This window comes from Petaurus breviceps, unplaced genomic scaffold, assembly GCF_028583685.1.
Source record: "Petaurus breviceps papuanus isolate PSGF00001 unplaced genomic scaffold, PetGlider_PUasm1.0 64, whole genome shotgun sequence".
Taxonomy (NCBI): Eukaryota; Metazoa; Chordata; class Mammalia; order Diprotodontia; family Petauridae; genus Petaurus; species Petaurus breviceps.
In genome coordinates, this window is record NW_027186428.1 from 8,939,804 (window position 1) to 8,955,517 (window position 15,714).

At 41.2% G+C, this 15,714-nt stretch overlaps 3 protein-coding genes across 12 annotated transcripts in view; all 3 read left to right on the forward strand.

The window, feature by feature from the left end:
- Positions 1-10,150, forward strand: part of MTA1 (metastasis associated 1) — a 279,124-nt gene extending 268,974 nt beyond the window's left edge. For 6 of the 9 annotated variants that reach the window (XM_069103876.1, XM_069103877.1, XM_069103874.1 and 3 more), the window contains 3 exons: positions 4,976-5,007; positions 6,837-6,988; positions 8,242-10,150. In XM_069103876.1, coding sequence (XP_068959977.1) covers positions 4,976-5,007; positions 6,837-6,988; positions 8,242-8,389 — 332 coding nt within the window. In that variant the 3' untranslated portion in view covers positions 8,390-10,150. Of the gene's footprint in view, positions 1-4,975; positions 5,008-6,836; positions 6,989-8,241 lie in introns of those variants that run through there. The other 3 variants (XM_069103882.1, XM_069103878.1, XM_069103881.1) reach the window with 1 other exon arrangement.
- The window catches only part of CRIP1 (cysteine rich protein 1), a 311,632-nt gene that overhangs the window by 196,721 nt on the left and 99,197 nt on the right, over positions 1-15,714 (forward strand). The window lies entirely within an intron of this gene.
- The window catches only part of CRIP2 (cysteine rich protein 2), a 258,552-nt gene that overhangs the window by 196,721 nt on the left and 46,117 nt on the right, over positions 1-15,714 (forward strand). The window lies entirely within an intron of this gene.

A 15,714-nucleotide genomic window follows, 5' to 3' on the forward strand; every position in this document is an offset into this window, starting at 1 on the left:
GCATATGATCTGATTCTTCTGTCTGAACCCAGGAGAATGTTCTATAGGCATTTTTGATAAGACAGTGTAATAATCTGCTTTCATCATTCTGTTCCAGATCGGGGTACTTTGGGGCCTGGAATTAGTTTTGCTCCCCTTCCCTTTTAACATTTCTCTCAAAACTTCTTGTTTATACCTCCTCTAGCTTCAATAGTATGTTCGTCATTTATTTTAGAAGAGTAGAAAGGATTTAATTCTATAAACACAGACTTGATCAGAGACAGTAGATGCTCTCTCTATGAAATATCAAACAGTCTATGGATACATAAATTCACAGTATAAGAAATTAAATTTGCATGACTTGTCTTAAGAGGCTTCATTAGACTGAGCCTGACCTCATTGGCAATAGTGGTTCTTGTTTTAGAATAATCTATTGAGGTACCTTCAGACACCCTGTAGGATCAAGTCTCTAAAGCAACCGATAGCCTATAATAACTCATTTACAAAAATGTTTTGAAGGTATTGTACATGTGTTGTCTCATGATTAGCAGTAATTATTTTCTTCCCATGATGATCTCCTTGAGCTCCCATGTCTCATTTGAACTATCTTTATGATTGTTGATTATTTCATTTAGAGAGTTTTAACCAGCATAGTTGAACCTTATTTAAATTTTTTCAATCTGACTTCTTCTAAACTCATTAGTTTTTATCTCCCCTAACTTGACCCTTGAACATTGCTTACCTAGTCTGCCTCATGCCTGCTGGTCCTCTGTCTTTTGGAAAGGGGGATTGTTAGAAGTTAATTTCTGGGTGGATAGAGGAATGGGTATAAATGGAGAGGTAAGGGAACAGAGCTGAACCACACTGTGCCACCTTCTGTACTCTTACCCTGAGGTGGGCAGCTGTTTCTGGGTCCTTCCTGTCCTACCTAGGCAGTCAGGTTTGCATGGATGGCTGTGAAAGTGAGTGTACCTAGGAACAAGGGCGTGTTGACTCAGTAAGAGATGTGGCCTAAGACAGAGTTCTACTAACTTTCTCTTAATAAAGTCAGTTTTTGATCCCAGAAGAGTCAGTAGAAGATACATGTTGCTAACTCACCTGCTTTTAAAACTTGTCCCTGAATAGCTTCTGCCAGCTGAACTTCCTATACCCAGGTGAGCATCATCAAATATACTAGTCCTCAGAGCTTCACACTGGTTAGCTAACAGGGATGAAGGAGAGAAGTCCCACCCTCACTTCTCCCTCCTTACCGGTGTCTCATCGTACTCAAATTTCCTGGGGTTTTTTTTTTTTTGAAGCCTCAGAGGAGGAAAGCCTGAGGTTCTAGATCCTAAACCCTAGGCAGATAGATTTTGTGTATGACTGGGACCTGGTATTTCTTAGAACAGTTGGAAGTTGGATAATGTCAAAGCTTGGTAGCCTAGTGTTTAGGGAAGATATTCACTCTAGTTTGCCTAAGGGCCAAAAGCTGGGGATCTTCTATGGATGAAATCTCTCCTCCTACAGATATCAATGTGACTGGAGTCAGAGATAGTTGGCTTTTTCTTTTCTCAGAATGCTAGTATTTCTCACTCCCTTAAAAGACTTAATTTGTTTGACCTGCAAACTTTTCTTTGGCAACTGTTTTCTCATTGTCCAATGCCTAGTGTTACTGCTTTGTGAAAACATTTCTGAATAGACCCAGACAAGGCATTTTGATGTGTCCTGATTCATAAACCTTTTCTTTCTCAGGTAAGCTACTAGTATAGTATTCACTCACCATCACCTCCCTTCCCATGGAGTAAAAGTGGCTCTCTTCTGCTTCTCTGCATCTGACTATCTGGAGGGTGGGATCCTGTTGAACATTGCTCCCTACTAGTCACAGCTCCTTTGTGTAACACTGAGCTATTTTTTTTTCTTTTACTTTGCCAATCTGCCAATTTGATAGGAACATACTTAGGTAAGTAACTTGGAATGTTATCGTGTTTGTTTTGTATTTACTCTTTTCCATTAAGTTGCCCAAGGGGCCAGTGGAAAAGTCCAGACCCTTTCAAAGATCCTTTCTTAAGTATCTAGTCTAAAGTGACTCTCATAAACATTGGATCATCACCTTTTCCAGGAGAGGACCTTTATTTCCTAAAATCTTGGGTAGTTAGACACCAGACTTAGAGTTCTGGGTTCAAACCCTATACTATCACTTTAAACAATAGTTTCCTTATTTATAAAATTAGATGCTTCTACTAAATGATCCCTTCCAATTTTAAATCATATTATACTATAAGATTTGTGGAGGAAAGCAGAATACAGCAAATCACTAAGGGGCATAAGACGCTTGAAGGGCTAGTGATAACCCTTTTCTTCCCACCTCAATGGCAAGCTGTAAAATGAGGCATGGTATGTCTGACCCTTGTGATCATCCAGTTTAGGTTTCAAAACCTGCTAGTTCATTATAATCTGTCTTTGGTTAAGTGAAGCCCAGTACAAAGACACTAACATGAACAGATTCCTATATTTCCAGCAGTGGGATCAATGCTGATGGAAGCCATAGGGATTGTGTGTGGTATTCAGGGAGTGTCATGTCTGACATTAAAGTCTTCACTTTTTATTTATTTAATTCTTCAGTGACCCATGGTTTTTTTTTCTAGGTAAAATAAACATAGATTGTTTTTTAAAGAGAGAATAGAAAGGCCATGTTGCATAAAAAATAGAGACTTAAAATAAAGAAAACGTGAATTTCCTGGCTTCCCTCTAAGACTGAGTTGCAGAGCAGGTGTCACCCTATATCATTAGAAGGTAGTTCTTCATTGGAAGTTCCTCTATACCAGTGAAATCATAGATCTAGGGTTTTTTTTTTTTAAGCCTTAAACCAAGCAGAACAAAGAAAAAGAATTTCTCAAATTGGTTCTAAAACCAAAACGTTTCCTGTATAGAAGGATAGAGTTATTAAAACCCCCAAGAGATTTCACCCACTTATCCGCTTGCTAGTTCTCCAGAGTTTCTTACACTGGATAGTCACTAGATACCATGTGTATTCCTCGGCATGGTTAGCCTCATCAGATATGATGAAAAACAGGTTCCAATATTGCAGTGACGTGTGACTTTTTCCCTGGGGTTGTTAAAGGGAATAGCTTCCAGGAAAAGGGAAAAAGCAACCTGAAGTAATTTATTTAGACTTTTCTAAAAAAGCAGGATAGGGCAGTACTGACCATCAGACTCATCACCAAGGACATTTAGTTATTTCTCATTTATTTTTCTTGCTTTGACAGCCCTAAATTGTTATAAATGGAACTCATATTGTTATAGGCAGGAGACTCTTTGGAGACTGTCTAGAACAGGATTTACAAGTACTTAGAATTTTAGATTACCTTTTAGTTTGGTACACCAGGGGTGTGTGTGTGTCTGTGGGTCTGTGTGTTTTACTCTTTCACAACTCACCAGTGGCATTGTTTTGCAAGATTGAGCCCTGAGGTGATCCTTAGTGTCATAGTGCACAAATGGTAGAGTGGGACTGTTAGATAAAGGTATCTAAGACTTGGTTTAGGGAAGTAGATTACTAACATTCAATGTATGGATCAGCACATGTATGAGTATTGGCCATAACTGCAGGTTGCTAAATCCCAGCAGTATACTTATATTGGGGACAGAGGTGTGGTCAGGATTAGTGAGGATTCCATGTAGTAGAGGATTCCCAACGTTTGGATCAGTCTGTCAAGGGTGTGGCCTTTTGACTGAGTCTAAGTTTTACAGAACAAATCCTTTTATTAAGGGCATTTGTTCTGTGATAGATAGCAGTTACATATGATTTGGATAATTTCTTCCTGCTTCTGGATGCCCCACTATTCTTCCACACAGACAACCTGGAGAATATTGCCGTTATTTCCTTAGGCATTTTTGCTTTCTGTAAGCATGTGGAGCTGAAAGGGATCTGAGTATCCTCAGGAGCAAGCAAGAACCATGACTCAAGGAAACAACTACTTTTTGTTTGGTCTTGGCTTCCAGTGCTTATGCCTATATAATTCTGGGAAAGGGGCATGGGGGGGGAAGAGTTGGCATTCTGAGCCAGAACGATGGGCAATGTACTTGCCCTGGCTTTCCCCTCATCTCCCCTGTTCTTTTATGGCAAAGGAAGAAAGATTTATCATTGAGCAGGGCCTGTTGGGCAGCCCTGAGGGTCTTCCTCTAGTCACAAATAAAGGGGTTAGTATTGTGGCTGGTACTTGAGTATCAAGGTAAACATTAAAAAAAATGTGGGTACGGCTCAGAATTCCCCAAATATGACCCTGGGACTCATATGCCTTCAAGAACTTTACGTTTCAAAATGATTAGTAAAACTTTAAGGGCTAGTTTGCCTGGGCCTTAGAGAAGTATCTCAGTCATCTCTGTATAGACCAGTCCTTAAGAACTCTGTTCATTGTCTTATTTATTTACTTGTTTATAGTTGCTTTATTATTTTGTAAACCCCTCAGTGTGCTCTGTAAAGTTAAGTGCACCCTAGAAAGGAAAGAACTGACAGGACAGTGAGGCAGCTAGTGATTCTAGGAAGCAAAGAAATGTAAAGTCAGACCTTATCTCCTGAGTGAGTCAAGAGCCGGGCCCTTACCTAACAGTAGAGAGAAGTTGTGAGAGTCTGGTTTGATCAAAAGTTTGCCTCTAACTGGATAGCATTGCTGCTTCCTCCTCCCATCAAGCTTGTCTCAAATATGCAGGGATTTGGCCATAGCTTAGAAGTAGTTTTCTTTTTTCCTTACGTATGTTACCCCTACAATCTCTAGACCCAGAATGTATGCCTCAGAGATAGTGATTTTTTTTTCCCTTGGTGAACCTGGGCTCTCTAGCATATACTAAAGTTGAATTCCTTAATTCGTGGTGCCCCACGGAATGGGTTTGCTAGTCAAAAATACCATTTTAGAAGGAAGCACAAATCTAAAACATCTCTATCTTTTAAAATTTTATATGATTTCTATCATGGAAGAAATTTGGTGTCTTACAAAGCTCTATTCTCTTTCCTGTTTGTTAGGACTGGCTAACCATGGACCAACCAGACAAATGGTAAGAGAGAAAAAACTCTGCCTGTGTCTAGATAGAGCTTCTCTGAAAGCCTTCTTTATCGCACGTACCTCTTTATTGTCTCCTCTCAGAGAGGTATGGGGAGCTTTACTGTTTATCCAGTTCCAGGCAGATAGAGATATCACTCTCCAGAGTTTATTCAAGGCATTTGACTGGAACACTGTGTTTCCATGGCTAGCAAGAGGGTGATAAGACAAGCAGCTATTAATAGTGAGCGTGTGGACAATGTAAGGAAGAGTGCAGAGAGCTAGGATACAAAGCAGGCTTGAGGCTAATTGATGTGGGAAGGGGTCTGCTGAGAATAGATCTTCATTGAACAAGAGTATGAGTAGAGGGCAGAAGTAAATAGTCTGAGACATTGTGAAATAATACCAGGGTTGCTGGTCTGGCCTTGGCTCTGTGTGTTAACACTGTGTTTTGGTACTTTCCTGTGTGTTTATGAGGCTGGAAATTAGTCTCCCAGACCTCCAGCTACCCAAGTCATGGTCTGATTTTTCATAATCTGTGACTGACACCTTAGAATGATCATCTAGTTGACTACCATCTCTCCCCTACCTCTTCCTATTGTATGTATCATTTCACAGTCAAACAGAGCCACATGAGCTAGATGCCAGGCATTGATGAGGTGCTAGACCTAAAACCATTGTGAAATTTGAGTGGGAAGTGATGCTGTGAAGGCTTAATTGCAGACCATTTTGCCACCTCTGCTTTTAGAGGAGACTGGCTACATTTTTGTATCTGTTGACTATTGGGTAAAAGGGAGCCACACCCTAACTCTTGGCAGGGTTAGAAATAGCTTTCCTGCTTCTTTGGTTTGGGGAACATTCTTGAGATGCCAACCAGAACTCAGCGTAGGTCATGCCATGGTAACAGTAAACATGGGTGGATTGAGCCATATAGGACAGGGCAAAGCTGACTATCCAACCCAGAATATTCCTTAGGAATTTGATCTGAAATCAGGGACGATAAAAGCTGTCTCCCTGATACAGCCGAAAAATTTTCTCTTCAATTATCAATATTTTAAGCCCTCTTTTCAATATTGTTCTCTAAGATTCAGAAAATCTGCAGCATTGCTGGGGTTGGGAAAAGAAGTGTTTATATTTGCTTGATGAAGGTGAATGCAACTAAGTTGTGCTGCTGAGATAAAAAGTATTCCCTTTTGACCAGTTATATAAAGAAATCTCATTGGACCTCCTTGGAGAATCAGAATTTGGCAATTTGGTAAATAATTTGCTAAGAACAATGTCCTGGAAAGTGTAGGATGGCTTAGAGTTGCCAACAACATTCATATAAAACAAAGTAAGATGCTGTGAAGCAGCAAAATTTAGAGTTTGTTCTTTGGAAGTACATCTGTCTCTCCTGCCTTCAGTGTACATTCCCTCCCTCAGTGACTACACTGTAGTGAGAAGAATACCACTTCCCAAAGCATTCCAGTCCTCCCTGACATTATAAGGATCAGTACCAGATTTCCCTTGGTCAGGTCTAACTAGGAGGTCTTGAAGAAGAATTATGAGTTATGCTGAGATACTGGAAACTACATAAAATCTTTCATATGTGAGTGAAGGGAGGAAACTTTTCTCACAAGGATGGGGTGAAGAAGTGAGGCTCTTGAATGCCTTGTTTCCTCCCTCAACTTCTGAGGTGATGCTTTCCTACTCTGAAGTCAGTCTTATTTGTTTAAGGCACTTCATTTAGCCATATGGTAAACTTGTCAAGAACGGTCACTCCTTTTCCCTTTCCTTATATATGTCATCTACAAATATGGACTGGCTATCGGCCATATAGTTATTACCTCTTATATATTATGTTAGGGACCAAGCCGAAACTTGCTGCTCAATGGAAAATCCTATCCAACAAAAGTCAGATTAATCCGTGGTGGATCCCTGCCTCCAGTGAAAAGGAGGAGGATGAATTGGATTGATGCTCCAGATGATGTGTTTTACATGGCCACAGAGGAAACCAGGTAGGACGGGGCTTCCTTCAGGTCCATGAATGGAGTGGGTGACCTATTAACTTATATTATCAATGAAAGTAGTACTTGTGGGGAGAAATGGGCCTTTCTGCATTTCTGCTGAATGAAGTCCTTAGATACAAAGGACTCTAGTTTACAGCCCAAAGAAAAACCCTGTCCCACCCCTCTTCCTTTTCTCCTCCTCATGCTTCTCCCTCACCTTGGGCCTTTCCTCTAGGGCCCTAAGTAGGAGAAATATGTGTGTGCCCTGTAGACTAGAGAATTAAATTAAAAAGCTAAAAATATAGATCTGAACCAACCAGTGGACTTGGCCTCCAAGACTTCAAAAAGGTTTTGAGAAGAGCATTTCCTAAAAAGCTGCTGTTCCATCTGCAGATCAGTTTGACCACCAAAGGTTCTTTCTCCAGAGAGGCAGCAATGTATAGTGGAAAGAACATTAGTCTCAGAGTTAGAAATAGTGTGTTTGTTCAAGTCCTGGCTCTCATACGTACTGTTACCTTTCACCTTTCTGAACACTCAGTGCCTCACTTCTCTTTCTGTCACAATTGTTGTGAAGAAAATGTCTTGTGAGCCTTGAAGCATTACACAAGTGGGAGCTGCTGTCTTTAAAAGACTGACTCAAGGGGCAGCTAGGTGGCGCAGTGAATAGAGCACCGGCCCTGGAGTCAGGAGGTACCTGAGTTCAAATCTAGCCGGCCTCAGACACTTGACACACTTACTAGCCATGTGATATGACCCCAGATTTGCTCATGCTGCCTTTGTCTGTTCTAAGTGCGGTATAACGTTCACACACTGGAACACAATGGCAAGGCATGCTGGCAATTGTACTGGTCTAGATGGTATAGATGGCGAAAATGGAGGTGCAACCAAGAAAGGCAAGCGTGGGAGGAAAAGAAAGATGCACTCTAAAAAAGAGGAGTCATCTGATAGTGAAGTAACCCCAATTGCCCTCCAAAAAAGCAAAAAAATAAAAGACTGACTCAATTTTCTTTTTCCCTCCATCCTATCTTCCTACTCACTAAATTCCCTCTTTTTCCTTCAGGTCCAAGTCTTTACCTTTTGAGCTGAGGCACTGAAGCAGAGAGTTCATATTGTGGTAGAAAATTGAAAGGTTTCATAGATTCAAAGTATAGTTTGAATCAGAAAGGGCCAGGGTAGATTAAGGGCCCATCTTTAAAACCAACCTTTCTTTTGTGGGAGGATATATTTAATAAATATTGTGGCTGTTTGTTCTACATTTGTAGGAAAATTCGAAAGTTGCTTTCATCTTCTGAAACAAAACGAGCCGCCCGTCGCCCTTACAAGCCCATCATCCTTCGACCAAGCCAGTCCCTACAACTCAGGCAGCAGCCCCTGCCAGTGAATGAGGAGCCTATCATCATTGAGGACTAGCAGCCTTTGGGCCCTTCAGACCAGCTTCCCACCCTGACTGACCCTCTGGAACACTTCTGGATTTGTCCAAAAGACATTTTTTCCACTGCCTTGCTGAGGCACTTGAAGAGGGGAGAATTTGCAAAGCACTGATTTGCATATTATAATCCCCTTAAGGAACTTGATTACTTCTGTGACCATAAACTGCTTTTGCCTGTGCACTCTCATTCTTTATCTCTTCTGCCCTTCTCTCTTCTCCCCTCCCCTCTCCTGTGCCCTTCTTCCGTTTACCTTTCTGCCTCCTTCCCCTCCCTTCTTTCCCCTCATTTTCCTCTTCCTTTTTCCTTCCTTCCTCCCACCCTTCCCCCCTTCCTCTTTCTTTTTAGCTTGTGCACTCTTCTTCTCTTCCTTATTCTTCCCCCCACTTCTATTTTTATTTTTGGGTAGCCTCCCCTTCTTGCCTTTCCTTTCCACTGGCAGAGGACCCTGTTCCTTGTGTGGACACATTGGAGAAGAATTGAAGTTTAACTTATTCAGAGAATGCAGAACAGTCATGTTTAGCTTTTTGTTTACTTTTGGGTGGAGTGAAGATTTGGAATCTTCTTTTGTGTCTCTCTTGGAGCTAGCACTGTTGGGCCTCTGCTTCCATGAGGCTGTTGTAAGATTTTGTTCTATTCTGTTGAAGGTGCCATTTTGTTTAATTTTTATTACCTTTTTTGTAGATGAACTTGAGACCTGTAACTCTTATATTTGGAATATTAGAATCAGAAAAGCCAGCAGCAAGTTCAGCTAGTTGTCTTGGGTCTGTCCCTTGTCTTTACAATAATTTTTATATTCAAAACAGAACAAAAAAAAAGTCCCTTTCTCATCTCTTTAACACCAAAACTATCCCCTCTCCTTGGCCCCCAGAACACCTGTTACAAACCCAAGAATCTTGGCAATAGCACATGTTCTTGGCCTTTGTGGGTTCATAATGGAGAATGCTGAGAAGCAATGTTCAGTTGTTTACTTCTCCTACAGAAGGGTCCAGGAGGCTAGGCCCTAGGTCTCTGACTTAGTGCCAGGAGTAACTAATATTGTCTCTTGCCTCTAATCACGACTGAGATGTCCTAGCACAAGTCAAGGACAGAGGAGCAGAGCAAAGATCAGATTATTTAGCCCCATTTCCCTAGCTCCTTTTTACCACCACTACTACCCAAGCCCAAACTTTACAGGACTTTGAAATTAACTCAGCATCAGTATTTTGAATCAGTATTTGTCCTTAGGTCAGAGAACCTGCTTGTTAAGCTGCATTGCTGAACAGTTTCCATTTTGGAGGGAATTTAATGTTCAATTGGATTTTAATTTGAACACAGCTTGTCTCCCAAAGTCATGTCTTCACCAGAACCTGTTTGTGTTTCAGGTTTTCATATCTTCTGGCCTTGTTCTATATTTGAAGGCCTGCCTGGTTTTTCTCTTATGTCTCCTCCATGTGGGGCATTTCTGAACAAAAGAAATCTCTACTGTGTTTGAACAGATGTAAACTCATTTGCAACGTGTGTTGACTTGTACATGCCCCTGCCTCTGACAGACAACGCATGGAATAAAGCCCTTAATCATTCCTGCCTACTGTGTGGCCATGTGACAGGCCTGGGGACCCCTATGTTTTGAACCCACACCAGGTGATAAGGTTTGTTGTCCGCTGGCTACGTCAGGCACGTGGAAACCCTGCGGCAAAAGACAAGACATTTCCGTTCCCTTCCTTACAGTGCAAATAAATCCACTAATGGAGCTTTTGTGAAACTGTTGTTGTGTCTGTTTGCCAGTGTTAAGGTACTGAGAGAAGGAAGAAAAGAAGTAAGTTTCTTGTCTTCCTTATGTTAGTAGGTGGGGGGAGGTCAGGAAGTGGGATGCCAGGATCTGACTCACTCAGCACATTTGTAATCCAAATTTGGAGAAAGTTCTATGGTCTTTATTAGTATCGATCCCATAATAGTGTAGACTCAGAGATATTGTCCAAATAATTTGACATGACAGGAGAGAGGAATAAGTGAGTGATCTCTAGTGCATGGGAACAAAGGAATGGTACATAACCATTTCCACAGTGGCAATGGTATGTAGTAAATGAAAGCAGCGTAAAGATTGATTGTGGAATCAAGAGAACCTGGGTTCAAATTTCCAGCTCTTTACCACTTCTGTATTGTGAGACCTTGAACAAGTAATTTAACCTCTCTTGCTAGTGGATGATAATATTTTTGTTACAGGATAGTTGTGAAAAAAATATTTTGTAAACTTTATAATGCTATATGAAATGTTGTTAACACCCCCCCCCCCCAACAACAACAACAGTTTGGAATTCCTAGCTAAAAGGGATGTGCTGACTCTCCCTTCCTCCCATACCCCCCAATCCAGGACAGGAGGTCAGGTGCTACAAGCAAGCTTGTTGGGTGAGATCATGTTATTGATAATGCCAGAGTTAAGGATTCAGGCTCTATCCCAAGTATTAGCATTTTATCAGAAAAAGTTCTGTTTCTCAGCCCCATCCAGCTTACTTGTTCTCCACATGTACACATCTAGGAGCACAATATACAGCCTCCAAAAGACAAGAAGAGATGATGAGGAAAAAATGGGATGGGGAAGGAAGAGGAAGGAAACTGCCTGTATAGAGAAGTTAGAAATAGGGGTGTCTTCCAAGATGTGATAACAGTAAAAAGTGTATTTGAAAAGAGAAGGGCATGGAGTATATGAGAAGTCATATGACTTGTAGAACCTGAGGAACAGATCTCATCACCCAGTCCAACTTCTTAATTCAATTCAACAAATAGTTCTTAGATTTCTAAGTGTAAGATTTTATTAAGGGCTTCTAGCTAGTACAGGAATCAGTTCTCTTTGCATCCTCCCTGATAGGTTACCATCTGAATGCATCTAGGGACCATTCATCTTCTGGCCCCAGTGGGGGTAACTGGGAAGACTTTGTCAACTGGAGTGTGCCTCCTGGGTGGACAATGGGTTGGAGGAAAATAAAAGCTAGAAACTTGGTTTGGTAATCCTTTGCTATGACAGTGACAAGCCTATCCTTGGGTCTTTAGAATGAGGGATGTATACCATCTGCCCACATAGGTTAATATACAGGTCCCAGACTAAAGGTATTCCAATTGTTTCCCAATTCTATCCTTGCTTGCCTTGTGAGACCCATAAGGAAACCAAATAGCCTTTCTCTGAGGTGGACCCATCACCACAACTCTTTGGGGATTCTCTGCTGGCTTTTTCCTCATCCTTTGTACTCATCTCTGCCTGCCTGCCAGGATGCCCGTAGCTATTACAGTGAACCACTGGATTCAGACCCCTTGCCAGAATACATGTATAGTAATCCTTACTGGCTAGCCTTGTTATGTTGCTGCCCTGGTTCCCAAAGGACCACCATGGTCTTCAGGGTAGGGGAAACTGGTGCTCCTTTGTGTCATGGACTGGCTGGGATAAAGACATCATCTGCCCATCATCAAGGGAAACCCCTGTTCCAGAAAGATTGTTGTGGTCTCAGAGCCATGAGTTGAGGTTCAGAGATTAGTGGTTTAGAAATTAGTCATTTGGGCAAAATGCAAAGGTCAGTTTTGAGAAGTAGTTGATGCTCAAGGAAGTTGATATGGTTCATTAAGGCTGCCTCAGAATCAGGAGATTGTGTTGTATGAAGTCTCAGTTCCAACATTTCATTGTGCAACTAGCCAAGTCACTGCACCACTTTAGTTTTCCATCTATAAAATCAGGATAACAGTACTTGTTCTACATATTGCTCAGGGCTATGGTGAATAAAATGCTTTGTAAGTCAAAGTGCTATAATATTAATAGGTTTTCATCACACACCCACAGTCTTAACCTGTTGAGTTTGTATTCCTGAGTAATCACTTAAGAGGAGATTGAAGGCTCTGTCCTGCTTTAGACAGTTAAAAATGACCTTAAACCTCCAGGGGACTTGGTTAGATCCTGGCCAGGATCATGTGAAATTAGGGAACACACCCTTGAAGGGCTCCCTCCCTAAAACCTATCTGTGCTCCTATTTTTATGGGTTGGTATGGGACTGAAATATTTATCTCAAACTTCAGGAAGATTTTTATTCTTCCTGCTAGTTCAAGAACTTTGGAGAAGAGGAAGAGGAATTATGTTCCCCGTCTTGTTCAGCAGTTACTAATTTGCTGTGCTGGAGTCACCTGTATTTGATTTCTTTGATTCAGAAGCTGCTTCTAATTAATTTATAGCTTTATACTCTTCCCTTTTTATTTGAGTTCATAGCCTCCCTATCTATAGTTCACATGCTCATTCTCACACATGAACAATTTAAGCTTTCAGTCCTGAATCAGGCCACTTTGTGTCTTGGCTGTTATAAAACTACTTTGTTTACTCCTCCAGCAGGCATGCTGTTTCCTCAACAAGTTAAGTTGCTCAAATTTCAATCACTTTGAGAAGTGCTTCAAGATAGAAGTCTGGGTAGAAACATCACCCATTCAGCAGATAATTTGGAAAAGATGAGGGGTTGGCAGGACTAGCTATTTCCAGGATCGAGTAGTAAGGACAGGCTGTCCTAGGGCAGACATACCAATTTTACTGCATCTTTCTTGGGCTGTCTTGATCTGAAAACATAACTTCTTGCTATTCTACTCCCAACCCCTCCCCCTCCATCCGCATACCTGATGGAAATGTCTATAGACTACAGCCCACAGAGAAAAAAAAAACCTACCACCAAGATTTTAATGTACTGTAAGTTCAATGAGTCAATTGTAGTATGTAATTATGGGGGGAGTTTATGTTGCTTGTGTAGATTATGTTTGTCCACATGGGTCTGCCTAGAATGTGGCACACAGGGAAGCAGGAATAGTTATCTCTACAAACTCCTCTGCTTACCTTTCTCTAAGGGAGATAGATTCTTACCAGGAGGGGAAGCAGGCAGTTGGGGCCAAAAGCTGGCTACTCTGATCCCAGCAAAAGGGTACTGGGCTTACCTTCCCCCACTGAATATGAATTTTTTGAGTTTCTGATTTATATACTTACCTAATATTTCTACCTAATGGAAGAATGCCCTAGACTTGACAAATTTCAATTCTGCAGTGAACACAGCAAATAAACTCATTTATCCAAACTGGTGGCAAACAAATCAGAAGGTATACAGATGATAATATGCAAAAAAAAAAAAAATAGTAAATGAGCTCTCCCACTTGGAGCAAAGTCTCAGGTTGAGATCCAGCTCAACAAAAATACGATAAGATCCCACCCAAAGGGAAATTCCCCAAAGTTTCTAGCAAGCTAAAGATAGGGACATGATTTAGGTGCTGGCACCTCTACGTATCTGTTTCCCAGTCTTTATTTCCCTTCCGGGACCTAAAGAGAGTCTGGAAATGTGTCTTCTTACCAGTTCATACAAGTGTGGAGCCCTAAGTAATCTCCACCAATAAGGACATTCCTTTGCAAATGGGCTTTGAACCACAGTTTCAATAATAATAATAACATTTACATAGGAGAAAGAGCACTAGAAAATCTGGATTTGAATCCTGCCTGACTAACTCAGAAACACTGGGGCATAGTTCCTTAGTCTCTCAGAGCCTGTTTCCTTACCTGAAAAATAGAGATAATACTTTCACTACCCACATTTTAGGAATATGGTGAGATAATGCATTGTAATCCATAATAATAATAGTTAATATTTATGTGGTGCTTTAAGGTTTCCAAATGCTTTATGTATATACTCATTTGATCCTCATAAAAACCCTGCAAGGTGGGGGCCATTATCTCTATTTTACAAATAAGGAAACTGAGGCAAAAGACAATAAATGACTTGCTCAGTCACACAACTGGTAAGTGGGGTAGGATTTGAACTCGGGTCTTCTTGACTCCCAAATCTAATACTATCAACACTGTGACTATGTGTTCTGTATAAATATGAGGAGCAGCCTCTGAGTCGGGAAAACCCGAGTTGAAGTCCCACTTTTGGCATACTCACCCTGGTCAAGTAATTTAACCTGTCATTATCCCAAGTTACAGATCAAGTATCAGTCTACATTGGTTCAGGGAGTATCCTCACCAGAAGTTCCTTACACCAGTGAAGTTACACATCCAGACAAACAAACCTCAATATGCCAAAATCATTATTACTATAAAAACTGAGGGGATCTTAGACTCCTCTGAGAGAAGCATATTCATGATGAGGAAACAGTAGTTCCACTGTATTCTATTCTTGTTGGATCAAATCTAGATCATTGTGTGCAATTCCGAGAACCATCTTTTAGGAAGGACAATGAAAAAGCTATAGCCTGGTAGAGTTTACCAGGATAGTGAAGGGATTAGGAGTGAATCATACAAGAATCACATGAAGGAACTTGTAATTTGTTAACTAGGGACCACAAGAAAAGAGTGCATGAGATCTGTCTTCCAGTATCTGTAGAGCCATCAGACGAAAGAGAGAATAATCTTTGTTTTCCTTAATCTGAGGGCAGAGCTAGGAACCATAAGGAGAAAAGGAAAGGGGTCGATTTTAAATTTTATGAAAAAGTTTCCTTAAGGCAAAGAAAATCCAAAAATAGAAACAGCTGACCTAGAGAGTAATGAGTTCCCATCCTTAGCAGCCTTCAAACAGCTAAATAAATGGCTATTTTTTGGCACACCATTGTTGGGATTCCTACTTAGTGAAGAGTCAGACTGTATACCCTCAGCACTTTTCCAACTTTAGAGATATAATTTGGGGGCGGGGGGAGCTGAGGGTGAGGGTGGGGAGGCTATGGCTGATTTTTGTCTTTCTAGAACAAAATGTGATGAGCCCTCCGGCAGTAGGCCCTGTTGACACTGCACGAGTTTTCAGCAATATGGGTGCCCCTGTTTGCAGTTAGGAGATGCAGAGGGGCCTTTCAAGGTGTTCCACTCTGGGATCTGACTCCCCTCAGGGTCTAAGCTAGTTCAAGATAATACAGTAATAATTCACATTTATAGAAGACTTCAATAGTCCTCTAAGTAATGCAAGTATTATCACCCTCATTGTACAGTTCTGAGAAGTTATAAAATATCTGGCTATGGTCACACTGTCACTTTTTTGCTTTTCTTTCTCACCAAGCACTGAACTTTCTGTTTGACCACAGCTGTCAGTGGAATTCATCCTGGATTTAGAATAGAAACAGGCCCAGAGCATTCTGAAATCTCCACCTATCATTCCCCAGGAGCCTGAGGCCATAGCTAGCTATGGCTCCAAGGGGGCCTCTCCAAGTCATCATGCAAGTGGGTTGTGTCCTGGTCCTTCTAGGCTGGACTGTTCCTGGAAAAGACATCCTGGGCCTGGAAGGCAACAACAGCAATCCCTAAACCCTTTCCGGGGCAAACTGTTGACCATA